The sequence below is a fragment of the Podarcis vaucheri genome (assembly GCF_965113315.1).
Source record: "Podarcis vaucheri genome assembly, chromosome: 11".
In the NCBI taxonomy this organism is placed as follows: Eukaryota; Metazoa; Chordata; class Lepidosauria; order Squamata; family Lacertidae; genus Podarcis; species Podarcis vaucheri.
In genome coordinates, this window is record NC_138749.1 from 31,940,483 (window position 1) to 31,967,816 (window position 27,334).

Here is a 27,334-nt window from a genome sequence, read left to right on the forward strand (position 1 = left end):
CAGGTAAATCCCCACTCAGCGATGAAGCCCACTAGGACTGACCTTGGGCCAGTCGCTGCCTTCACAGGGTGTTTATTGTGAGGATAAAATGGGGAGAACCTCGTACGCCCCTTTAAGTTCCTTGGAGGAAAAAAGTATAAAAATGCAATGAAATAAATACACCCCCCCAAAAAAAAACCCCCACTGCCTCGCAGCAGACGGGTATAACTTAGGGTCAGGTACCATTTCTTCCTGCTGCAACGGCACAGAGGTTTGTGGGCGGCACCTTAAAAAACGAATGGGCCAGTTAGATTGATCTTTGCAACAAGCTTTTCCTATTACCGTGCCCACTCTTGACTCTGCAGGTTCCTCCTCTAGCTGCGGGGAAGGGAGGGCTAGTTGGGGTAGGCGGGCAGGTGAAGCCCTGCCCCGGAGGGAGGCCGGGAGGAACAGAGGGACGGACCGGGAAGGGCGACGGCTGGACTGGAGGGAAGGAGGAAGCCCTGCTCGCCTCGCCGGCCAGGTGGGTCTGCGGCGGGCTTGGCTTGCGCGCGGAGGGAGGCCCGCAGCTCTGGAAAGCTCGGCCCCTCGGGAGAGGGAAAGGGGGGCCGAGCCGTGGGGCGTCGGGGTTCTGTGCATGTGGCGCGGAGGGAAGCCCGGGAGGCTCGCGCTACGCGCTCTTTCGTGAAATAAATAAATAAAACTAAAAAATGGTCCAGTAGCACCTTAGAGACCAACTAAGTTTGTTCTGGGTATAGGCTTTCGTGTGCATGCACACTTCTTCGTAAAGCTCCGCGTTCTCGGACGGGTAGCTTTCCTTGCCGTTCTTTCCTGTACCTTTTAATATTGGTGGCAAAGGGAGACATTCAGCAGACCACACTTTTGCCCTGTGTGGAGACGCCAGTGATGCACCTGTTGAATGTTGGTTGGGCATACAGATTTTTTAAGGAAAAGCGGGGGGAAACAGAAGAGAAAGCCCTGCTTAAGGTGTTGTCATAATTGATAGGTGGAATCACAGAGTTGGAAGGGACCCTGAGAATCATCTAGTAGTCTATCCCCCTGCAACGCAGGAATATGCAGCTGGCCCTTAGGCAAGATCGAACACGCAACCTTGACATTGACAGCATCACACTCTAGTCAACAGAGCTACCCATGAAAGAGATAATTAGAGGATAAGTTCTTTATTCTGGGAAGCCCCTAAAATAAGTAAAGGGGACCCCATTGTATGATAAGGTATGTTCTGTAATCTTGGGTCCATGCATTTTTGGCTTTTCTGCCAGCTACAACAGTAGTACCTCAGGTTAAGTACTTAATTCGTTCCGGAGGTCCATACTTAACCTGAAACTGTTCTTAACCTGAAGCACCACTTTAGCTAATGGGGCCTCCTGCTGCTGCCGCGCCGCCGGAGTGCAATTTCTGTTTCCATCCTGAAGCAAAGTTCTTAACCTGAGGTAATATTTCTGGGATAGCAGAGTCTGTAACCTGAAGCGTATGTAACCCGAGGTACCACTGTACATAAATATGAAGAATCTTATAACTGTGTACGTTATAAATATAAAATGCCTGTTGCTGTGTGTAGTTATGCAGCAATAAGGGGTGTTTTGCAATCCAGTGGTACCTCGGATTACATACGCTTCAGGTTACAGACTCCACTAACCCAGAAATATTACCTCAGGTTAAGAACTTTGCTTCAGGATAAGAACAGAAATTGTGATCCAGCGGCATGGCAGCAGCGGGAGGCCCCATTAGCTAAAGTGGTGCTTCAGGTTAAGAACAGTTTCAGGTTAAGTATGAACCTCCGGAACGAATTAAGTATTTAACCCGAGGTACCACTGTATTGGATCCAACATGGAATGTTAAGACATCGGGAAACTGCCTTATAGTGAGTCAGACAATGGGTCCATCTAGCTCAACATTGTATGCACTGATTGGGAGCAATTCAGGATTTCAAACAAGCCTCTCTCCCAGCCCTACCTAGAGGTGCTGGGGATGAAGCCTGGGATCTTTTGCATGGAAAGCAGATGCTCTATCACTGAGCCACAGCCACTTACCTGCTAGCTATATAAGTAAAGGTAAAGGGACCCCTGACCATTAGGTCCAGTCGCAGACAACTCTGGGGTTGCGGCGCTCATCTTACTCTATAGGCCGAGGGAATCGGCGTTTGTCCATAGACAGCTTCCGGGTCATGTGGCTAGCATGACTAAGCCGCTTCTGGCGAACCAGAGCAGCGCACAGAAACGCCGTTTACCTTCCCACCGGAGTGGTACCTATTTATCTACTTGCACTTTTGGGCATGATTTCGAACTGCTAGGTTGGTAGGAGCAGGGAACGCGCAATGGGAGCTCACCCCGTCATGGGGATTCGAACCGCTGACCTTCTGATCGGCAAGCCCTAGGCTCTGTGGTTTATACCTGCAGATAAATATGTTTTGCTCATTGTGTACTTGATAAATATAAAATGCTTGTTGTTTCAAATATAAAACTAACTGTGTGGCATTCTAATGAGAAATGAGCAGTGCTTAATGCTTTTTGTTGATACAAGTGTGGTTCTGATAACCCTAAGGTTGCAGGTTTGATCCCCGTATGGGACAGCTGCATATTCCTGCACTGCAGGGGGTTGGAGTGGATGATCCTCCAGGTCCCTTCCAACTCTACAATTCTATGATTCTGTGATTCTATATTTCTAGATTCAGGTAGGTAGCTGTGTTGGTCTGAGGCAGGCAAAATAAATTTTAAAAAATTAAAAATTGTCCAGTAGCACCTTAGAGACCAACTAAGGCTACATGTTAACGAACTAGCTTCCTTCCCTGACACCCCAAATTAAGTGTGTCTAAATTGTAAGCGTTATGGGACAATGTATACACAATGTTACTCATCACCTTGGTTCATACTGTGAGATTTACAATGGATGTACAGAAAACAAGCTCTTCCTATCACTATATTTTTGTCTAAATCAATCTCTAAAGGGTAGGTGAACAGAAGTTCCATTTTATTTTCTTAAAACAAGCAGCACACATTCAAAATGGTTTACTAAAGTTAAATGTCCGTGTGCAAAAACAGCATAAGAAGACATTTTTAATGAAGAGAAGGTTTTCTATAAATGCTTCCTCTTAACATTATTTGCTAAAAAAAAAAAAAAAGCAGCCAAGTATTCAGAGTTCCTTTGTGAGGATGTTATAAATGGCTGGATTCTATTAAAGAGAATTAGGAAAGCAATAACATAGTGTAATATGCACGTTTCATACAAGAACTCAATTCCACATAGGTCTTGATGTGACTTTTGCAGTTGTTGGATTGTAAGTTAAACAATGCTTTCTTTTTTATTACATTTTAAAGTAAACAAAGTGGCTGGGTGTGTTTATGGTCCTGCCAGCAAGGCATAAGATTACACTGATATGCTTTTAAGTTCTTGGAATCTTATTTTGCAGTCGTGCTTTGAAATCAGTACTAACAATACATGTGTTTAATTTGCAGGAAATGCTTCCTGTAATTAGTAATCTCTTCGACAAGAAGCATGGGTTATTTAGGAAAATCTTAGTACAGTGTAAAAAAACTATTTGCTGCTGTCTAGAAATGACTGTTTCTGTTAAAAAAAACCCGAGACATCTTTAGTTTTGTTATAACATAATTATTCGTTTTTATTAATTTATTTTCCAGCACAACTTTCCCTGACGTGTTTGTGTTTAAACAAAGCTTTTGTATTTTAACAAAGGCACTGCTAGCTTGAAATAAGAAGCTATTTGTGTTGCCAATGAGTGAAGCAGTGTCATTGCAGAACAAACTGGTTATGACCTCAGAAGGTGAAGATGATGACATGGCATGTGGAGATTTGGGAAATGGACTCATTAGAAGGCAAAGTGATATGTATGAACCAGAAAGCTTCAACGTACACCCAGGTATGCCTAGAAGAGGTTCAGCAAGGAAAAGCTTCAGTCCGTTTATGCTGCCAAAAAAAGGAGAAGAATGTGATGCAACAGTTTTTCGTTGCTCAAGGTGTAACAGTTTGAATGACACGTCGGTCAAAAAAATGGGAATCAATGCATTTCGTAGCTGCAACCGCCAAAACAGCTCTGGTAAGGTTTTAGTTCAATCCAAATTTTTGGACCATTTAGTATTCTTCATACAGCACGTAAATGTTGCTATTAAGATACTTAATTCATAAACATCTCCAGAAGCATGTAAGTACCACAGAACAACAAATATAGAGCAGCAGGCGAAACAGTTTATTGTACCACCTAAAATGCTGGTTTCAAATTTTCAGTTATACCGAGCGTTTCACCTATAGGTGTTCAAAACAAAAATAAGGAATGTAAGATATATGTATGATGGATAGTGTTGACCCAGTTGTGTGTGCTTAAGCATGTTGACTTAAACAGAAGCTATAATAACTGAATTCAAAATATTAGACGTTGCATCAGTTAAGACATACTATTTTATGAGTTTTCCTGTAAAAAATGAGAGATTCCAGTGGATCACAAGAGAGGAGAGGAGGCATTATTTAAGGCTTTATATAAGTTGTAAACAGTGCTGTACAGGGACTGGCGTATCAGTCAGCACACTAAGCACTTATTTGTTGACTCAGCCATTTGGGTGCTAGGCTTCTAATGATGTAGCCCAGCTTGTAGATACCAAGCATGAAAGAGATTAATGTAGTCTCATTTATCTCTGAGGCCACAGTGTACAGTAGCGTCTCACTGGTTTGTAACGTGAGTGAGAGTCCATTTTGGGGAGGAAACTCATTTTTCAAATATTCAAAACAATAACTGGATGTTGCTGAGGAAATACAATTTCCTTCTCCCAGAAAACTATTGCTTCCAGCGCAAGTTGGAGTTCTGTATGGATTATGACTGTGCAAGTGTTGCAGGCAGTTATTTTGAAATTTGTCCTTTGAGTATTGCATTCCCCCGCCCCCTCATTCCTTTTCAAAAGAAGTCAGCTGCTCTCTGATGTTTCACTTTCTTGCTTTGCCTTTTGGTGAACTCCCCTCCCCACCTCAGTTTTACTTTTTTTAAAAAAAGGAATTTCCATTAGAGTGCATGTGTCCCAAGTTTTTCTTTTGTTTATACATCTCTTGAAACATAGTTCCACGCATGCATGGAGACATGGATGGCCCATCCCATTTTGCCACCTGAGGTAAACCGGGAATTGCCGCCTCCTGCCCCATCTGCTGAATGGGCTCAGCCCTCACCACTTCTGCTGCTAGAACACCGCAGCTCTCACCAAAGTTGGTGGGAGCCAGGCTGTTCCGCAAAGCGTTCTCTGCAAACCAGAATACCTGCCTCTTGCCAGTTGTGTGTGTGTTTTCTGGAAGCAGTAGTGTGGGCTGCTTGTTGACTCAGCCATTTGGGTGCTAGGCTTCTAATGATGTAGCCCAGCTTGTAGATACCAAGCATGAAAGAGATTAATGTAGTCCCATTTATCTCTGAGGCCGCAGTGTACAGTAGCGTCTCACTGGATTGTAACGTGAGTGAGAGTCCATTTTGGGGAGGAAACCATCTCTTTTGCCTCCATTGCCTGAGTCGGGAGCTTTACCACACCTCATGTGCTGGACACAAATGTGTGGTTAGCCATTAAATAAGTTAGTGTTGATTTAACTTTACCTTTTGATCTAAAGTTCTTTTGCATCCTTCCCCCCCCCCCTCCGCCATTGAGAGATGCCCAATGTGGGTTTTTTCTCTCCTTCCAATAATCAGCTGCTATTTCTTGAAACTTAAGAGGTGGTGTATTAAATGCTTATTGCATAAAAGTGCAAGGGGAGGGCAAATTACCAAACATAGTTTTGAGAAACAGCTGGTGCTTTTCAAGTTCTTTTTTTAATGTTTTAAATAAGCACTTAGAAATAAGCATGTCATCCTATTAGTTTCAAACCAGGATGCTTTTTTTATTATGAATGCACACAGAAACTAACTCTGAGGCATCAAATGAAGAATTAATACAACACCTTCAAGAAGCTGAAGAGGTAAGTGCCTGTCTTGGTAAGACTTAATTTGGAACCTTATTTTTCTCACTAATAGGGTGTCCCTAGACCCAGAAGCAATAGCAAGTATGGGGCAAGGTGTTGAGAGAGTAGTAGAAGCCCAGCTTCACCCATATTTGGAGGAAGTGGATTTTCTGGATCCATTTTGGTCTGGCTTTAGGCCTGGTTATGGCACTGAAGCCGCCTTGGTTGATGGTTTAAGCAGGAGCCTCTCCTGCTGGCCAGGGAACCCTCCAGAACAGTGTGGGATATGGTTTGGAGATGGGGCTGCAGCCTGAGGGATAAATCCTTTCAATGACACAAGCGGGTGCACCATCCACACATAGCAGAAAGTCTCTGTATGATGCCCAATATTTTTGTTTACTCAACGTGACTTTATTCATACCCAGGAAATAGAAGTTTTAAGAGTTGAATTGGAAGCATCTCAAAGACAACTTGAAGGCAAAGAGCAAGCACTAAAAATTCTGCAGAGCATGGTAACTTACTAATATATATGAATTTACATGAAATTTGTAATGTAGCATTTTTCAAATTGTACATGTACTGTTATGCAAATGAGACAGCTGTTCTTTACTGTTAATGGTTTTATTACTTACATTGGTGACCGGTTCTTTAATTGATGCAGAGGCAGTTTTAGGGTAGCGCGACCAGTTCAGATGCACTGGGTTCTGCTCTGCAGGGGGCGCCATAATAGCGTTGTATGAGAGTGTGAGAGGCAGTGGGGAGCCTCTGAAATTTGAGAGCTCAAAGTCTGCCAATGATTGATACATATGTTTTCACTTTTAGCATGATCTGCGAGACATAATATTATGCGAGACATAATAGTTCAGCTTTTAAAATTTTTATTTCTCAGGCAGTGCTGGATAAAGCCACTTGTCATACTAAAGCAGTATTTAAAAAAACAGAGCAGCAGAAGAGAGCTTTAGAAAAGGTAAGACTATACCTTATTCTTTCTCTGAAGAGGGGCAAAAATAGCTGAGATGTGTATGGGATTGCAGCCCTAAAGCAAAAATCCAAAACATACTTGATTTCAATGGACTAAGCATGCTTAAGACTACAGTCCTTACTGGGCAAAAAGATCCACTGAACACTGCAATTTACTTCTCAGTAAATATGCATGGCGCTGCACTGCACATCTTTGTTGATTTGTCTTTTATTTACAATATTTTATTTAGTACAGTTGTAATAGTTTGCTGGAATACTTATTGGAAAATATGAGTCTGTATAATTAGGAGATTTCAGAGCACAGAGGTTTTTTTCTATGGGAAGAACTGTTTGATTCTTCTCTTTTAGCGAACACTATGCCCACAGATTTTCAAGTTTTTCTCCACAATAGTGAAAACTAGAAAATCGATTTTCACATTAATGCAGTAGACTGATTGCATGAATGTGTGGATACATAGAACATTCCTAGACATTTTGTCTTTCATCAGTAGTTATCTAAAGTTGCTGACTCAGTATTTTTAGACAAACAATTGACTGCAATCCTAGATTTCATCAGGAAAAGTGAACAGGAGAGCACTAAGTCCACAGTCAGGGGTGTTTGGAATGTTCAAATTATGGAATATTGTCCTGCTTTCTTCTAATATTAACATTTTACTGTTTATAGGAAATAAATGTTCTACAGTGGGAAATAAAAATTAATCAGGAGAAATTCAAAAATACAGAAGAGGTTTGGGCAGAAAAATATGACAGGTATATATACCAAAGTAATACCTCAGTTTTGCAATATATAGAAGCATACGTTTGAGGTATGATTTAAAAACATTTCATTTGTTGCCATTGTCAACAGAATTTATTGTGAAAATGCTGCACTTAAGGAAACACTGAAATTGAAAACTGATGAAGTTAAAACACTAAAGTCTGAAAATGAATGTAAGTATGCTCCACCTTTTTCAGTTCTTTGCCTTTTAAAGAAATTGTGTTTCTTACCTTTGTCTTAGATGCAAAAAAGCAAAGACTAATCTTTTTTGAAAAGCGTACTGTGTTCAGTTTAACTTTCTATGATGCAGAATATATTAGTCCAATATTTATTGTTTTTAGCCAAAGGCCATTGCATTGTAAGTCACAAAAGAAACAAGATATTCCAAGAGCAAGTTAAACAAATGTATTTTCCAAAATGCAAGTTGTTAAAACATATAATTGTAAAGTTCTTCAAATCATTTAGACATAATGTCTTAGTCTTAAACTTTTGTTTCTACTCTTGAAAGGATTTGAACATCACGTCGCGCTTAGAAGCATAATGTTGAAATTATGCATTCTTACCCACTGAATATACTGGAATTTAGGATTTTGCATGTTGCGTTGATGCAGTTAGCAATAAGATTAGCATTGTCATGTACTCACCTAGGTAGCCTAGGTAGCCTAGGTGAGATGGCAAGCGGCTGAAAGTCACCTATTGAGCGTCATAGCTGAGAAGGGATTTGAACCTGAATCTCCCTAGTCCTAATCTGTCACTCTAAGCCGCTACGCCATCACTGGCCCTCAATGTTTAATATTGCCTCTGGCAACACTTATTGACACATAATTTCAGCATAGTAAACCACAGCTTCGAACCTGTTTCAAATGCAGAATCTTCAGTCCATAGTATATGAGATTATAAAACTAGTGCTTTGTAAAGAGCCTTTTCCTCCTTAGTGTGTGACCTCAACCAATTCCACAAAATCTGAGACTAGGGAAGCTTCCAACATAAACTTGTAGGCGAGCTTGAGCTCTTTGTTCAGAAATTAAGCTCCTTTATTTTGTGTATATCCCACAAGTTAGTAAATGAAGAATCAAACCCTATTAAATTTGAAAATTACGTAAGTGAGGATTTGAAGCAAAAGAAGCTGATTGGAAAGTTCACAAACTGTTTCCTTGCTCAATATTTAATTTTACAGTTTTGGAACAACAGCACTTGGAGATTCTCGCTGTCCTAGATGCAAAACAGCGGAAGATTGTTCAGGAGAACATGTCCCTTAGCAAGAGTGGTTTTACAGAGATAACAGGACTTGAGGTGTGTATATTAAAATTGCTTTGTTTGAGTCTTTTGCTGATACCAGTTACTTTGAGAATGAAGTGGAAGTGCAGAGGCTTCAGTTCTTTCGGCTACTATTTTCCCTCCTCCATTTGGACTTGGGATCTTATCCACTTCATGAAATACCATTGCTCGCTCCCTCTTTCTTCCTAGACCAGTCTGCCCCAAGCTGATCTTCTACAAGTTTTTCGAGCTGTGAAATGGAGAAATTGAAAATAGAAAAGCCCAAGAGCTCATAATGAGTTTGATACCGATTTTAGTTACAGTAATGGAATGTTGGGGCTGGGTGGGGGATAGGTGAGAGGTAATTTTTCGTTGACCCCCCACCACACACACTACCTGAAAATCTTCCCATAAGAGTTGGAGGATACTCTGGAAGAAGGTGCATGAGGCAGAAGGGGAATCAGAGAAAATCGTCTCTACCTTTCATGAATGGGAGCTTCTATTAGATTGTAGTAACTTCTGGAAATGGAAGCAGTCCTTCTGTTCTAAAGGACCGCTCTGGATCCAAGCCAGTAATATAACTTGTATGAAGATGTAGAAGTCTACCCTTATTCTGTGTTTTGTAAAATAATAATAATAATAATGGAATGGTGTGCATTTGAATTTGAAGCTGGCAGTACTTGGAGCCTGCACTTGCAGTGGTCTTGAGGGAGAGCCATGCTCCTGTGCGAAAATGTCAGCAGCGACTCGAAAACAACTGCTTCAGCTCAAACAAGAGGTATTTATGCTTGGACTGAAAGTAGCATTGTTGTCCCTTTTAATGAAGATGTGTAGAAGGCACTTGTCATGTGTGAAATTGTTCAAAATGATGCAAGCTTAAAAATACAGTGTTTAGGCCACTGATATGTCAGTGCATTTTTCTTTTTATGATGACAGATATCTAAAACTTGTATTATTATTATTATATATTATATATGTATATGTATTCGCGGCCCAATGCATAAGAGTATATTTAGACAAGGGTAGCCTATGAAAACAAAATGGGATGGATCCAAAGATGAATCTTTCTTGCTCTAATGAAGGGGTCAGCAAACTTCTTCAGCAGGGGGCTGATCCACTGTCTCTCAGACCTTGTGGGAGGCCGGACTATATTTTTTTTTGGGGGGGGGAATGATGCAAGAGCACCACGAGCCCTAGTGGCTGCTTACCTGTGTCGTGCAAGCGGCAGGGGCTGGCGGCAGTGGCAGAGGCAGAAGGACAATGAGCGGAACACGAAAGGGCTCTGGAGAGAGGCTGCTTAAAATGGCGGCTGCTCAAACGCTGCTGCTGCTGCTGGCATCAGCAAAGCCCAGCCCCCTTCCTCCTCTAGGCAGGGAAGGGAGAAGCCAGGAGGAGGGAGGGAGGAGGCTGAGGTGCCGCCATGTGAGGGAGAGGGAAAGAACGTGCAGGCTGGCGATCCACACGACGATTCCTGGACCGTCCGCAGGCTGGATCCAGAAGGCAATTTAGCCTGATCTGGCCTGTGGGCCTTACTTTGCCTACCCATTCTCTAATGGAAGAAGTTTGTTCTGAATCAATGCCATTTTCTTGTAGGCACATCTCATTATCTTTGTGCAGCCCTCTTTAGGCTAAATGATGAAATCCATTCATGCAACTAGGAGAGGTTTGGTAGCCAATAATTATTTCTAGAAGTCTGTCTCTGCTTTCTTGTTTGCTGTTCCACACAGAGAAAAAGTCTGGGTGTGTTTGCTGCCTAAGCAGGAGATTTTATAGGGAGCAGCAGTGGGTGATACTTATTTTTGTAGCAACTCTAGTACTCTGACCATTGATTCTGCATCCTAGCACAAGGTGTAGCCCAGTTCCATGGTAAACAAAGAACAAAGTTCCTCCATGTGTGGACAGCCATTTTTATTGTGGGTTTTGTTGTTAAATGTCAATCCTGTGGCAGAGTATACTAGAGGTTTTCCCAGTCAATTGTTAGAATTAAATTTTCTGGTCACCTAGTGACTGTGTGTGTGTATAGCTCTACTTCATTTGTGGAAGCAGTTGCCATACCAATGTACTGGGACAGAATGACTAAAAAAGCTCCAAAATGTGGATTCATTCACTCTTTTTCTGAATGTCATCTGAACCTTCTCTCAATCTTAAAAAACAACAACATAGTTTGAGCTTCTGAAGAAGAGTAAAGAAGAAGCATATATTATGGCAGATGCCTTCAGAATTGCATTTGAGCAGCAGCTGATGCGGAGGAGGGACCAGGCGCTGGGACTCGCACAGATGAATAAGATCTGCAGAAAAGACAAGAAACGATTCAACTGGAAAAACATAAAAGACGATGGTAATTTTCTCCATGTGCATGATTCTCAGTGGTACTGAAAGTAGCCCAGAATTTGCAGTTTTTGTTTTGTATAAAACCCATTCGAATAAACCTAAAACCTACTGTTTGACATCATGCATTTGGTGGCCTGAATTTCATAGTAGCTAACCATGCTGCATGCATACAGAGTAGCAAAGCAGTCCCTACCAAGAGAATTTAAGGCTGGTTCATGCATGTTAATTGCTTGATTACGGCTCATCTCATGAAGAGCAGTAGATCAATGAGCCATCACAGATAACATCATCAAAGAGAGAACTTGAGTGAGAGAAAAAAGAGAGAGAGAGAGAACTTTTATATATCACCTCAAAACACAATGGTCTTGTTCAAACATCACAGCCAAAGTTGAGGATATCTTAATTTGAAGCCTTCTGAATCTCACTTATTCATTATCTGGGAAAAGGTCTTTACAGGGAGACAGCTATGAAAAATTATGGAGTAATCTCTCCAAACTGGTGGTGGTGTTAAATATGCTGGATTATGTCCAATAAAATAAATGTCAAGTTAAAAGACCATAGGAAGCATTTTTCTGGCACATGTATAATTTGCATGTGGTGATATTCAATATGATAAAAGTGTGATCTTATGATTGCAATCTGCTTTGAAAAATGAGTATTTTGAATGATGGGAGAGGATACATCCACCAGTGAGTGAACTAAAGTAATAAACAGTTCGTTTCCTTTTTGGAGTTCATATAATTTTCTCCCAGTTTATTGCAATTTCTCCTCTCTCTTTCAAGCACCTGCATACATTTCTTCTCTTCTCACCCCTGTATTATTGCCTTTCTGGTGCTGATAGGACATTGGAGCTTAATAGTAGAGCAGGAGTAGCCAACCTTTGGAGCGCCAATCATCCCTGGCCTTTGGTTTTGCCAAGTGGGATTAATGGGAGTCCGAGCCCAACAACGTTTGGAGGGCACCGCATTGGCTATCCCTGTAACAGACTATGAATAACTAATTTAGAATGAGGATTCAAAACATGTTATCTAAGATCAGCATATTTTGGCCTTCATTACTAGCACTCCACTGTTCTCTGTTTATTCACTTTAACTGCAGAACATTTTGCTCTATTCTTTTTGTTCTATGTGTGCTGCTTATTATTTTGTCTATTAAAAGTGTAGCAGTCACCACCAAAAAGCATGTGTACTTTTGGAAGCTGGATTATAGATGTACGCCATTTATTTTCGTTTGGTAACAGCCTCAGTTTTCCAGTGGTATATTAGTTTTAGGCTTAATTTTATTTGGACTTTAAAAAGGTGATTGTTGTTTAGAATGTCTCAAAGATCAGGACTTAAATGTGAATGTTATTTTTTCCCCTCAGGTGCTTTCACATTTCAAGGGAATAGGAAAAGCTTGGGGCGAAAGTTGATGGGCATGCTTGCTTCCGGCGCTGACAGCAAGAAAATAGAAGAATTGGATAATCCACAGGAAATCATTAGGATGCTGATAGACTTGGTTGGTAACTTGTATGGCTTCATAGAGGGCATATTAATGGTGTTCTTTTATCTTTGTAAAAATAAATATACACTGTTTATTTATATTTTTTATTGGTTTTTACAGATGAATGATAAGGAGGAAGCTTTGGCCCATCAAAGAAAAGTTAGTTATATGCTTGCTCGTGCCCTGGAAGAGAAAGAAGATAGTTTGCAGCAAAATAAGGAAAGCAAATTTTCAGAAGAGCTTGCTCTTAGCAGTAATCAGTGCAAAGATGATTCAGAGCCCCCAAAGTCAGCTCTTCCTGTGTGTTCGAGTTGCCAGACATGCGGTGCTCAAGATTGCTCCTGCTCTATTTCCCACACATCTCCCACCAGAATGCTGAACTGTACGTCAAAACGTTCTTGTTCCCCAACACCTGAAGAAAATTATGTGCATTCAACAGAGGAAGCAGCTGATCAAAACTGAAAATACTGACTGCTCTACAGGGGAGGGTAGAGCCTAGAAGGGGGCGGGGATGACAGAGGCAACACACCTCTTTAATGCTCAAGACTGATTTAAGATTCATATGCGCTTGCATGGATGGGCTTTCAATTGACTTGCAGGTATCACTGTGATACATAGAAGTCAACATGCAGAAGTTCTTGTGTGTCAACAGAGCCCCTGGTTTGGGCTGTAATTCTGTCATCATAATTCAGGGAACCTTTTTATTAGAGTGATTTTAAGCATTTTTCACCAATTAAAATAATTGCAAAAAAACAACTGAATGTGTTTTATACACTTAATGTAGGTATTTGTAAATAGTTTGCTTGTACGTAATGCCTGTGTATTTTATGCTATGATGGAATTGGGGGCAGATGTATTTTTGAAAGCACTATTTCATGATCAAATGAACGAACTTCTATGCTATGAGAATGTTTACTGTAAGATAAAGAGATTCTGGGTTGTGTATCCACATACATACACAGGGACTAGATCCACTAAAATCAGTAGACTTTTAAGTCTATTAATTTCAGTGGTTCAGTTCTGATGTATGGTTTAGCACGTTGGGTACAATTTTTTCCTCTGCCGATCATAAATTAATTGATTCCCTGCTATTTTAAAAATTAAGTAATGTCATTTATAATTTAACAGTGTGTCAAAACTATGGGCAGTATTCAACTAAATAAAAGTGCGAATGCAAGGATTAGCACTAGTGTAAAGAGACAATTCCCCTCATGTACATCCCACTGCCCCCAAATTTACTCTGGAGGCATGGGAAACCTTCAGAACAGATTGGGGGGGAGGGGGGGAGATTTTGTTGTACAAGGATAAATCCTGTGCTGACAGAACAGCATCCTTAGCACTCATACACCCCTTATTTTGACATAGTCACATGTATTAAGGTGAACAAATCCCTCCCCCAATTGGAGAAGGGTAACATTTTTACATGCTAGGGACTTTAAAGTGGCCTTAATTTAAGACAGGGGTAGGCAACCTAAGGCCCGTGGGCCGGATACGGCCCAATCGCCTTCTAAATCTGGCCCGCAGACGGTCTGGGAATCAGTGTGTTTTTACATGAGTAGAATGTGTCCTTTTATTTAAAATGCTTCTCTGGGTTATTTGTGGGACATAGGAATTCGTTCATTTGCCCCTCAAAAAATATAGTCCACCCCCAACATGGTCTGAGGGATGGTGGACTGGCCCATGGCTGAAAAAGGTTGCTGACCCCTGATTTAAGATATTAGCTACAATGTTAAGTCAGCCACACATTTAGATAACAAAACACATTTAGCACTTCAGAGTGGGTAAACCCACAGCTTTTGGCAGTTGTACCAATCCGGTTTTTGAAGCCAATTTTCACCATGAAAGCTGCTGCATGCTCCCTTGTACACAGCAGTCTTAATTTTGAAGCTAGATTTGTTTTCTTTTGGAGCCTAAAGCTCTGGTCTCCTGCTGCCATTTTAATCTGGACTAACAAGCACATTTAGATGTAATTAGAGCAGCTGTAGATCTTAAAGCCAAGGACCGGTTCCAATTTGTCCCTGTAACTGTGACAAACAGCAGCAGCCAAATGTTGTGAACTAAACAAAATGTCTTGTTTGTCTTCACTCATTATTTGTATGTGCTGAGAGGATACAAAGGGGGGAACCCACCCAGAATAATACTCTTCTTATCGCTGGCGAGTGTGAAAACTTACAGAGGATTTCTCCCCCCAAAAAGCAGGTGTCTGCATAAATTACTTGTTGTATAATGAAAAGTGAATGGTGATAATCTCCCTTTCAGGGCCCATCTGCTGCAAACTGGTGCAACAACAGAAACAAAGGCCACGTTCTCACAAACAGGAGCAACCTGTTCCTCCACTTAATCACTTCAGGCTGGGGGGAGGGAGGGGCCCATAATAGCCCTTCTACTTAACTGTTCTGCAATGTTTCTAAGGAGGGACAGTCAGCCATATGCATCTGTAGTGGCACAGGATGCTGCCAGAATATTAGTACCGTATTTTTCGCACCATAGGGCGCACCGGACCATAGGGCGCACCCAGTTTTTAGGGGGGGAAATCAAGAAAAAAATCTTTTTCCCCCCCCCAGCCCCAAAGAGGAGCGTACAGGGTGCGCACAACCTCTCCCTGCCGGAGGGGTTGCGCGCAGCTATGGAGCAAGCCAAGTTTTGGCTTCCCCTTTAGCCCCATGCAGCCTCTCCTTGCCGGGAGACGCTGCGCAGGGCTAAAGAAGCCATAGCCCCGTGCAGCCTCTCCTTGCGGAGGGGCTGCGCGCAGCTATGGAAGAAGGCAAGGCAGCGAGCGGGATGGATCCCGCTCGCTGTTTTGCCTTCCCCTTTAGCCCCGCGCAGCGTCTCCGCAAGGAGAGGCTGCACGGGGCTATGGAAGAAGGCAAGGCAGCGAGCGGGATGGATCCCGCTCGCTGTTTTGCCTTCCCCTTTAGCCCCGCGCAGCGTCTCCGCAAGGAGGTGTCACGCGCAGCTATGGGAGAAGGCAAGGCAGCGAGCGGGATGGATCCCGCTCGCTGTTTTGCCTTCCCCTTTAGCCCCGCGCAGCGTCTCCTTGCGGAGAGGCTGCACGGGGCTATGGAAGAAGGCAAGGCAGCGAGCGGGATGGATCCCGCTCGCTGTTTTGCCTTCCCCTTTAGCCCCGCGCAGCGTCTCCGCAAGGAGAGGCTGCACGGGGCTATGGAAGAAGGCAAGGCAGCGAGCGGGATGGATCCCGCTCGCTGTTCTGCCTTCCCCTTTAGCCCCGCGCAGCGTCTCCTTGCCGGGAGACGCTGCGCAGGGCTTTCCTGGCTTTTCTGGGAGGTGGGGGAATTCCCCCACCTCCCGCAAAACCGGCAGAAGCCGCGCGCACTTTAAAAGGGCTGCACGGCTTCTCCTGGCTTTCCTGGGAGGGGGGAGAAGGGACTGATGCCGCTAGTCAGTCCCTTCTCCCTCCTGTGGAAAAGCCTGCAAGAGCGCACGGAGCTTGTGTGCGGCTCTTGGGGGCTTTTCCAGTCTGCGTCCCCCCCTGCATTCGCTCCATAGGACGCACACACATTTTCCCTTGCTTTTTAGGAGGGAAAAAGTGCGTCCTATGGTGCGAAAAATACGGTATTTTGCAGAAGGGATTTAAGTGCAGACTTGGTTATCATTCGAAAATCGTAGAGGTGGAAGGGATCCTGGGAATCATCCAGTCCCCCTTGCAGTGCAGGAATGCCAACTAAATGACAGGTGGCCATCTAACATCTTATTAATAAGCTCCAAGGAAGGAGAGTCCATCACCTCTTCTGGGCGTCTGTTTCCACTGCTAAACAGCTCTTACTGTCACAAAGTTCTTTGAACTCTCAAGTGGGGCAATTCCACTTCCTCCTAAATCATTTTGCATTTATTTTTTTTAAATCCCTGCTCTGCATAGTCCCAGTAGCCTTAGATAAGCACTCTAGTAATCTAAACCCCTAATTTTCAGCTCCTGTACTTAATACAATCTTCAGACTACATATAGCCTAACACCTTCAGTTTATCAGTATATGTTGATTTGCACTCTTTACTGTACCCACTTAAAACATTTGTATTTAGGCAAGCCTCTCAAAACGTTGATGTGGTTTACTGTTCATTTTAATTATTTTAAAATGTTTTAAATTGTTTACATGTTTTATTTATAATTTTAATATTTATTGTCTTTACGACAATCAAACTATATTTTTTGTTAGATAAATAAATCCAAATTATTAAAATATATTTGCTGGCAATTAAAACTGATTATGACCTTGAAATACTGCACTGTGCATCTTAAAAGCAAATTTAAGTTTTGTATTGCACATGAGTGTAACCTGCAAACAGATGGTTTCTTCATCGTCTGATGTTATTTTACCAAAAGCCATTAAAAGCAAATAAATATTTTCACAAACTTTAACATAATTCTGACTATTAGATTAGATTATCAAGCCTGAAGGCTTAGGGTGTGCTGCTGTAAACAAAAACAATTCTTTGGGAGAAGTTATTAAGTAATTAGGCATGACTCCCTTTCAACACTTCAGTCATACAGAAATGCAAAGAATTAAAGCTGAATATTAATGAATTATATTTACACTCCCAAGCTGAGAGTTTGCCAAAATATTCTGTAATATTTTGGTATGTTGAAGAAGTAATATTTGCTACAGTTTGTTCAGAACACAATGTATTTATTTAGAATTATGTTTCACAGCACTGAACATAAGAGCCTGCTGGATCAGGCCGATGGCCAGCATTCTGTTCTCAAAGTGACCAACCAGATGCCTATGGGAAACCCACAAACAAGACCTGAGTGTAACACCATTCTGCCCACTTGTGATGCTTACCTGCTACTACTGAGCCATACTCCCCCCAAAAGTGGACACAGAACATAGTCATCATGGTTAGTAGCTCTGGATAACCTTATTCTCTGTGCATTTGTCTAATCCTTTTTTTGTGGGAGCAAATTCCATAGTGCTATGTCCTAAATCTTCCAACATTCAGCTAAACTTGGGTGATCAAGGTAATTAATAAGGCGTGTCTTCAGCATAGGAGGACAGCTATGCAACAAAGACGCCAGGAATACTTGTGCACATTAAGCTTTATGCCTGTAGCAAAAAATAAAAAGGGGGTGGGGTTCCAAGAAAAATAACTTTGTCAATTCCACCCACCATTGAACCCAATGTGTTTTGACTATGCACGGTTTTGGCTGTAGGCGTGGCAAGTCCCACGTACGTTGCAAGCTTACTGTATCTCCTCAGCTTAGTGGTTGCCTCAGGAAAAAACTCCACTCCTTAGCTATCAGGCTTATGCTGATATGAGGATAGTGATTATGTTGCTTATATGTTACAAGGAAATGATGCATTTTGAATGATAGCTAATAAATGTAGTTAGAAAACAAATATGTGTCTATAGCTCAGCAGCCACTTAAATAAAAGCCCAACTCTTAATGTGCAGGGACGGCTGTGGCTTCTGAGTGAGCAGCTACGTGTACTCTGCACATTCTCAAAGGCACTTTCCCCTTTAAAATAGCTCCATGCGATCCCGAGCGTCCTAAGGACCTTCAAAGCCGGACTTTCTGATCGCTCTTGCTTTTCTTAAGAGCTTGACGTTTCACCGCCGGATACCAAAGTCCATTTAAAAGATTAAAAAGGATCACAATAGGGGAAGGCAAGGACCTTGAAGGGAGGACAGTAGACGGAGGCGTCCTGTACTGCTGCTTTAATTACAGTAACCTTTCCCAAATTTGGCATCTCTACATAAAAAAGAAGCCTATTCAAACGTTCTGCAAAACCAAGCGTCCTCTTCCCTTCTCCTTTTTCGGTGCAACTTTACCTCCCAAGCAGAGGAAATGCAAGCGGCCACTACCTCAATCCGGATGCCTATGCACCACTTTTGGCGCACCAACCCGCCGCCCGCCCGGGTCTGAGGGGGAACCACCCGAACCTTTTGACTTGACCTCCGAAGCGCGGAGGAGGAGGAAGAGGAGGAGGGAAGAAAAACAGCCTAGCAACTGCGCAAGCGCACTTGACTCCATCCCGGAGATTGGTAGCAAGAAGAGACCTGAGGGAAGGCGGGGAGAGAGAGAGAGGCAGAGCGCGAGGGCAGCGCATGCGCACGGTGACCTGAAGAAGAAAGAGAACAGCCCTCGCCCCCCCTCCCCACTTTCTCGGGGAAAGACAAAAAAAAAAGTCTGCGCGAAAGTCCCGCCGCGCTTCGCGGGGCTCGTATTAAGCTGGCGGGGGCGCCCATGAGGTGAGCGGGGTGTGTGTGTGTAGGGGTGTTGGTGCTTCCTGGTGTGGGGGCGTGCCTGCTCCGGGTATCGGCCTCAGAAGAGGGTCCGGCGCCCAATTATTATTTTTTGTCCCTCAGATGTGTGTGGGGGGGGGCGCCTGTGGGCCTCCATTCCTCTCAGGTATTCTATTGAGAGACGCGGTGTAGACGAGGCATCCCTTCAAGCAATGCTCCCCACAGATGTCCCCCTCTCCCCGTTTGGGGGCAGGAGCGAGGGGGGCTAAAGCGGCGGGTAGGAAAGACCCGCCTGCTCTACTGTCTTATAAAGGGAAGGATCGGCACCCCGGGGTGCCCTGCCCTCCCTGGCTGGGCGAGTGAGTGGGTTCCTCTCTCCTCCTGCAACCCCCTTCCTTGCTTGGCATCTTCACGTTTGGTCGCCTCTCCAAAGAGTTTCAGGCTCCACTTTTTCTCTGGCGCCTGGAGAGGTTGGAAATCTCAACATCAAACAACACCCCCCATGCTCTCTCCCCCCCCCCTCCCCGGTCTTGGTTGGAATAATCCCGTGCGATTATAATAAATCTCCAGAATTTTTGTCCGCCCCGGTGTGCTTTTTATGGTTTGTGGAGCCATTGTAGTAAACAATCCGGCGCAGGAGGTTGAATCTGGCTCAAGGTTGAAATGCCAATATAATGCAAGAGAATTCGCAGGTGATGGCTTGTGTGTGTTTTTCTTTCCCCGCTCCTATATGTGAAGGAAGATAATCATGTGAGAAGTCAAGTTGATATGACGACACCATAGCGAGCGAGGGTGGGTTTGTTGCACCAAAATCTGTGCTGTTCCGTGTGCAGGGACCTTCTCAGAGCACAGGCAAGTGAAGCCCCTGGGTGTCTCCCTAGCTTGTCTCTGCACTTAAAGAGTTAGGAACGTTTTCTTCCCAGTTCAAAAATGACTTGAATTCTTGCAACTAAGTCTACACAAGCTGCAGCATTTTTACCCTATGCTTTAGCTGACATGAGATCAGCAACAAGACAGAAATATTTAGAATGTTAATGATCTTTGTGCTGTATACTTGACAGTTTTGTCATAGGTTGCTTTAGGATTACATTTCTTATCAAGAATTTCAAAGTGCTTACCAAGTACTTGGTTTGCAAGTCATGGTTTGTCACATGATTTTTGAGTGATCAAATTGACAGTGTTTGTCCACAGCTTGTTTTTCATTACTCTTCATGTCTCAATGAACCATCTTAAAAGACTTTTTTGGGTTAGATACTGACTAATTATGCTATCAGGTTTTAAATTATAATTTCCATTTCCTGAAATCATATTGGTTTTTAAGTTCTATATAAAGTGTTAAGATTTTAAAATAAGCTGGCTTGCCCCAAAATGATACCGTGATATACCAGTAATTCCATGTCCAAAGGAAATCCTTTCAGTAAAATGGGAAGGAAATTCTATATTTGATCAAGGCAGAGAGAGGGGCGAATCTTGTGACATCAGCAGTGACTCTTCACTGACCAGCTTTGGAGACACATCCTAGTCACAGTGTCTACCAGGCTAAGGCTATTTTTGTCCCAAGAATGATTAAAGTAAGTTGTAAATTCTTTGTAACTTAAAGCAGTTTGACTATAGCATTTAACATTTATGCTATTTTATATTTGTCAGTGTTGATGCTAAATAAATATTTGAAAAGTTTTTTTCCAATAACCAAAAGTAGTTGAACTGAAATATGTGAAGGAGTGTACTTAGTGTGCCTTAAATGTTATATTCAAGCCACTTCATAGGTTTACTTGGAAATTATTTTTATTGGATTGTTTATAAATATTGTAAATGAAGATGACTGATTAGCCTACTAGTTTTATATTATTTAGATTTTAAGGGAGGACATTAGTTTTAACAAGAGCTTTGATCATAAATATATGCTTCCTACAGAGTACCTGAAATAACTTGATTAACTTTGATTTTATTATATTTCATTATATCCATTCCAGTTGCCCATTTTGACTTGTACTGTTCTTATTCATTATTCTGATTGCATCTAGGCTAGACTACTGTAATGTGCTGCATGGGGTCTGCATTTGAAGAATGTTCAGCTGATCAGTTTGTAGCTGCCCCATTGCTTCTGAAAGGTCATGCAATCTGAGCATATATCACTGATTCTGTACCACCTTCACTGGCTGCAAGTGGGCTTCCAGGTCCAATTTAAAATACTAGTTGTTACCTTTAAGGTACTAGATGGCTTGGAACCAAGTTATCTTAAGGATTGTATGCACATGTATTAGCCCAGTCAGCTCTTGATGTTGACCTGCTGCTAAGGTCCTTCCAAAAGGGAGGGGAGGACAGTGACTTCCGGAGGCGGCGCGAAGCAAGTAATGGCGGTCCTCTTTGCGCTGCGAAGAGGGGCTCCGCAGGAAAGGGTCGTTCGCTGCGGCAAAGCGACGACCCACTAAGAAAAACCACGAGCAGAGTGAGCTCGTGGCCGTGGGATCCGGCGGGCACCAAGAGCGACCCCCGAAACGAAGAAGGGACCCCGTAAGGGGTTCCGGAAGCGCGGAGGGGAAGCGGTGCTGTGGATTCATCGCTCTTTCTGCGGGAGTGAAGCCGCGCGGCTGTTACTGATGAGCGCCGACCTTTCTTCCTTCTACATTGGATTACAAATCAACTACTCGTGAGTAAGACTTACTCGAAATTGGATTACAAATTTATGAATTCGGCTGAAAGCGGGAGACGAGAAAAAGGAAGTCCGTCTCCCGACGATGCTTAGTGATCAAAGGCAAAGATCTGACAAGCTGGAAGCAGCACAGAGAGGTTTTAAAGTGAGAGACATCATACGTCCAGAGAAGTCGGAAATTGAAGGAGGCAAGTTACTCTTATTTTCTTGTTTTTTTCTGTACCTTATTTGGGGACTTTCTCCTCTGCTAGACCTTTAAAAACTTTAAAGACTTTAAAACCCCCAGTCTCCGGACTTGCAGCGGGACAAAAGGCTACTTTGCGGATACATTTACAACCTGAAATGGATATTTAGAGGCATTACTGTTGGATACAATTAAACAACTGTACTTTGCACCTTTTAAGAAACTTGTGGCAACATTGTGAGAGCTCTGCCAGAGGGAAAAGGTCTTTTCCAAGGATTATTGTTAATTTACTTAACTGAAGGAACTTTAATGGCGACTGAAACTTTGTTTCTTCTTTCCTGAACTGTAACATCACTCCCTCTAGTGGAGTTTGGGATTTACAACTTTCTGGGAACCAACTTTGCTTTGTCTCTCTGCGGTTTGGTTGTTTACTCCAAGGCCTGTCTTTCTCATGAAACTTTTGACAGTTTGACCTTGAATCCTAAGACAGGTGTGGAATGAGTGACAGAGTGAAAACAAGAGCTGCGTCGAAGGCAGGGAAAGGCAAACTGACACAAACAACCCTGTTTTCTCAGGGACGTAGATCTTCGGTCCCTGCTGTTTTACAGACTGCACCCTCGCCAACAACTCCAGCTGAAGAAGCTGAACAATTAACAGGCGAGGATATGGCATCTGGAGGATCTAACACTTTGCTAGAGGAAATGCTACAACAATTCGCAATTTTGAATAAAAAAGTGGATGATCAAACTGCAAAAATTGACTTAGCCACATCCTCAATTACCAAACTTTCAGAACAGGTGGCTAAACACTCACAAGATATTGGTAATCTAAACGACGTAACATCTGAAAATCGAAAATTGGCGGAGGCTGCGATTGGGAAAGCAGAGGCTGCAGCCAAAGGAGTGGAGGAACTGAAAGGAGAGGTAAGGCCGCTCCACAAACATATTACGGACCAGCAGGCCTACCTGTCTTTGGTGGAATTGCGAAACAGGGAAAATAATTTGAGATTACGCTCTATCCCAGAGATTGAGAAAGAGGATTTGACTGGTTTCTTAACGGCAGAATTTTCCAAATTCTGGGGTATAAATCAAGATACAGACTTCAAAATAACGACTGCATTTAGATTGGGAAGAGTTGCCGGGAAGGACAGGCCTAGAGACTGTTTGATTATTTTAAGGACTAAACAGGAGAGAGACAAGCTACTTGATTTACACTTCAACAAAGCACTTGTGATCCAGGACAGAAGAGCACAAATTTACAAGGATATTCCTAAACAATTACTGGATCTAAGAGCTAACTATACGGATCTAGCTGGACTTTTGAGAGGTAACGGAATACCTTACAGGTGGGAGTTTCCACAAGGTCTTTCGTTTAAATACAAAGGAAAGAAGATAAAAATCAAAACGAAAGAGGATAGCCAGAAGTTTCTACACGACTACGGAGAAGACTTACAGAAAGGAGCGGCAGCTATTTGGCCACCACCAGAGTTAGGAAAAGAGTTACCACCCTCGGATTCGGACAAAAAAGAAGATACCCAACAAGAGTAACAACAGATTGACACAAGATGTCTCTGCAGCTGTATAGTTGGAACATTAACGGCGCGAATTCCCCTGAAAAACGCAAAAGGATCTTCCATATTTTAAAGAAAGAGAATTTGGATATAATTTGTTTGCAAGAAACACATGTGACCAGGCTACACAGGAAGGTGTTAACAAATAAAAGATTAGGCCAAGAATTTATCTCATCAGACAGAGTAAAGAAGAGAGGCGTGGTGATTTACGCCAAAGAGAATCTTTCACCAAAATTTTTGTTTAAAGATGAACAAGGAAGAATCCTGGCTATTGAAATTTCGACCCAAGGAGAAAAAGTTTTGATATTGGGAATTTATGCACCAAATGAGGGGAAATCAGAATTTTATAAGAAGCTGCATGAGACATTATTGGACTATCTGGACTATTCTAACATCATTATGATGGGAGATATGAATGGGGTTGTCTCTACTTTGATGGATAAGTCACAGAATCAGAACTTGACTAAAGATGGAAGACTACCAAAAACTTTCTTTGAACTAACTGACAATATGGATTTAATCGATCTATGGAGGACGAGAAACCCCCTAGGTAAAGAAGGAACTTTCTTTTCTGAAGCCCACCTGTCATGGACAAGAATCGACCAAATTTGGACAACTAGAGGGCTGGCACCTAAGACTACAAAAATAGAAATCTGCCCAAAGACTTGCTCCGACCATAACGCTTTGAAAATGGAAATGAGATTTACTACTGCCGATTCCTTCAGATGGAAAATGAATGACAACCTGCTAAGAGATCAAGAGATTGTAAAGAAGGCCCAAAAAGCTTTAAAGGACTATTTTGAAATCAACTTAAATACCTCGGTGGAAAAAAGAACAATCTGGGACGCGAGTAAAGCTGTTATGAGAGGGTTTCTGATACAACAGAATACGATTAAGAAAAAACTCTGGAATGGAAAAAAAGACAAGATATTGGAGAAGATAAGAGACGGTGAGAAAAAATTAAGATTGAATCCAAAATCAAAAGAGACTCTAAGAGAAATTAAATTCCACCAGTCACAATATGCGCAACTGATCAACCAAGAAGTGGAATGGAGAATTAAACAAATGAAACAAAGATCATTTGAGTCGGCAAATAAATGTGGGAAACTGCTAGCTTGGCAGTTGAAAAAGAGACAAAAATTAAATTATGTTACCAATCTAGAAGTTGAAGGAAAGAACATCCAGAAACCCGGAGAAATTAGAAAGTGCTTCCAGAAATATTTCAAAAAACTATACACACAAGGATCCGAGGATGTAGCCGAGATAGAACAATTTTTGAAAGAAAATGGCCTTCCAGAACTATCTCAAGAGAAGAGATCAATCTTGAATTGCAAAATAACACAACAGGAAATTGAGGATGCCATTCAGAATATGCAGTTGGGCAAATCTCCAGGACCGGATGGACTCACCTCCAAGTATTATAGGACGTTAAAAGACTATTTGATACAACCACTAGAGGAGGTTTGTAACCAGATTATGGGGGGAGGGAAGGCACCGGATACGTGGAAAGAAGCATTCATCACACTGATACCTAAAGTGGAAACTGAAAAGACTCAACTTAAGAACTACCGCCCCATCTCACTCCTAAACGTGGATTACAAAATATTTGCGGATGTTTTGGCTAACAGATTTAAAAAAGTATTAAATGAAGTAATCCATAAGGACCAAGCAGGCTTTCTCCCAGGTAGACATTTGTTTGACAACACCAGGAATATTATCGATATTCTGGAACTTTTACAAACAAATATTAACACCAAAGCAGTGTTAATTTTTATTGATGCGGAGAAGGCCTTTGACAATATTTCTTGGAAATTTATGAAGAAAAACTTGGAAGGGATGGGAGTGGGAAGGGGGTTTGAGAATGGAATAGAGGCAATCTATTCTGAACAAAAAGCTAAGTTGATAGTGAACAATGTGGTGACAGAAGAACTTCATATTGAAAAAGGAACACGCCAGGGGTGCCCCCTATCCCCTTTATTGTTTATTTCGGTCCTGGAAGTTTTGCTGAACATGATAAGGGAGGATCGGCAGGTACAAGGAATACGGGTCGGAGCGAAACAATATAAACTGAAAGCATTTGCAGATGATCTGGTTTTAACACTACAGGAGCCAGAACCCAGTACAAAAAGAGTTTTGGATCTGATCCAGAAATTTGGTCGGGTGGCGGGTTTTAAGCTGAACAAGCAAAAAACTAAGGTGTTAGGGAAAAATCTGACGGCTATGGAAACAGAAGGGTTTCAGAAAGAGACAGAGCTAAACATTGTTAAAAAAGTGAAATACCTGGGGGTGAACTTGTCTTCTAAGAATTTGAATTTATTTAAAGACAATTATGAGAAATGTTGGCTAGAAGTTAAAAAAGATTTAGAAATTTGGTCAAGACTGAAATTATCCTTGTTAGGCCGAATTGCAGCTATAAAGATGAACGTTTTGCCAAAGATGTTGTTTTTGTTTCAGGCCCTGCAGATTGTGGACAGAGTGGAATGTTTTGGAAAGTGGCAGAAGGATATTTCTAGGTTTGTCTGGCAGGGCAAAAAGCCCCGAATAAAGTTCAAAATATTAACTGATGCAAAAGAGAGAGGGGGGTTTGCCCTGCCGGACTTAAGGTTATATTATGAAGCGGCGGCCTTCTGCTGGATGAAAGATTGGATTTTACTAGAAAACACTGATGTCCTAGATCTGGAAGGCTTTAACAATTCGTTAGGTTGGCATGCGTATTTGTGGTATGACAAGGGTAAATCATATGGAATGTTTAAAAACCATATTGTCAGAAAAGCAATATATATGGTCTGGAAAAAATATAAAGACTTATTGGAGAGTAAAACTCCGAGGTGGATTTCACCAATAGAGGCCAAAGCTCGGAAAACAACCAATATGGAGGCATATTGGCCGAAATATTGGGAAATAATAGAAAATATTGGAGGTAATTGGAGACTGCAGAGCTTTGAAAAACTAAAGGATAAGGTGCAAAATTGGCTGCATTATGCCCAAATTAATGAGGTTTTTAAGTTAGATAAAAAAACAGGTTTCCAGGTGGAAAAATCGAAACTTGAGACAGAATTGCTTGAACCAAAGACCAAGTTATTATCGAGAATGTATAACTTGCTGCTTAAATGGAATACTCAGGATGAGACAGTTAAATCAGCAATGATAAAATGGGCCCAGGACATTGGTTATAATATTATGTCTGAAGACTGGGAAAGGTTATGGACCACCGGTATGAAATTTACTGCATGTAATGCTTTGAAAGAAAACATTATGAAGATGGTATACAGGTGGTACATGACCCCGGTTAAGCTAGCTAAGATTTACCATTTGTCCGATAACAAATGTTGGAAATGCAAGGAAGCTGAGGGGACATTCTTTCACCTCTGGTGGACTTGCCCAAGACTGAAGGCCTTCTGGGAAATGATCTATAATGAGTTAAAAAAGGTGTTTAAGTACACCTTTCCCAAGAAACCAGAGGCCTTCCTTCTGGGCATTGTCGGCCAGAAGGTGCTTAAAAAGGATAGAACCTTTTTTATGTACGCTACAACAGCAGCAAGAATTCTTATCGCCAAGCATTGGAAGACCCAAGATTTGCCCACACTGGAGGACTGGCACTCGCAACTGATGAACTACATGGAACTAGCCGAGATGACTGCAAGGATCCGGGACTTGGGAGAAGAAGCAATGGAGGAGGACTGGAAAAAATTTAAAGACTATTTGCAAAAGTATTATAAGTTATATGAAACATAAGATGTCGTATGATTGGGAACTTAGCTCCAGTAATGAAACTTGAATATTTAAGAAATTTGATAAGATTTATGAAAAAACCAAGATTTAAATGGGTAAAAACGATATTATGGTATATTTTTAGAGTATATGGTGACCAAGAGATTTAAATCTAAATTGCAATTGAAAATATAAAGAAATACACGAAATAAGGGTATAATTTGCTGATAAATTTATTGTTAAGAATGCATTGTGCGGGGGACGGGGGAAGTCCAATGGAAATTTGAA

General features: G+C 42.0%; 2 protein-coding genes across 6 annotated transcripts in view; both read left to right on the forward strand.

Moving 5' to 3' along the window:
• Nucleotides 1-344: 344 nt before the first annotated feature.
• On the forward strand, nucleotides 345-14,925 carry CCDC125 (coiled-coil domain containing 125). Of its 3 annotated transcripts, none has more exons than XM_082191958.1 (12): nucleotides 345-502; nucleotides 3,691-4,051; nucleotides 5,879-5,937; nucleotides 6,345-6,431; nucleotides 6,809-6,886; nucleotides 7,565-7,650; nucleotides 7,748-7,830; nucleotides 8,835-8,950; nucleotides 9,585-9,692; nucleotides 11,078-11,252; nucleotides 12,609-12,742; nucleotides 12,848-14,925. In XM_082191958.1, exons 2-12 carry the CDS (start codon nucleotides 3,730-3,732, stop codon nucleotides 13,187-13,189), a joined length of 1,590 nt encoding a protein of 529 aa, XP_082048084.1. In that variant the 5' UTR covers nucleotides 345-502; nucleotides 3,691-3,729; the 3' UTR covers nucleotides 13,190-14,925. The 3 variants fall into 3 exon arrangements, with proteins under 3 accessions (XP_082048084.1, XP_082048083.1, XP_082048085.1); XM_082191957.1 differs by having other exon boundaries at nucleotides 346-502; nucleotides 3,636-4,051; XM_082191959.1 differs by having other exon boundaries at nucleotides 346-502; nucleotides 3,754-4,051.
• Nucleotides 14,926-18,762: 3,837 nt separating this feature from the next.
• The window catches only part of ZFYVE16 (zinc finger FYVE-type containing 16), a 35,034-nt gene continuing 26,462 nt past the window's right edge, over nucleotides 18,763-27,334 (forward strand). Inside the window, exons 1-2 of one of the 3 annotated variants that reach the window (XM_082191873.1) lie at nucleotides 18,764-18,934; nucleotides 19,667-19,720. The gene's annotated coding sequence lies outside the window, so the exon portion shown is untranslated. Of the gene's footprint in view, nucleotides 18,935-19,666; nucleotides 19,721-27,334 lie in introns of all 3 variants that reach the window. The other 2 variants (XM_082191874.1, XM_082191872.1) reach the window with 2 other exon arrangements.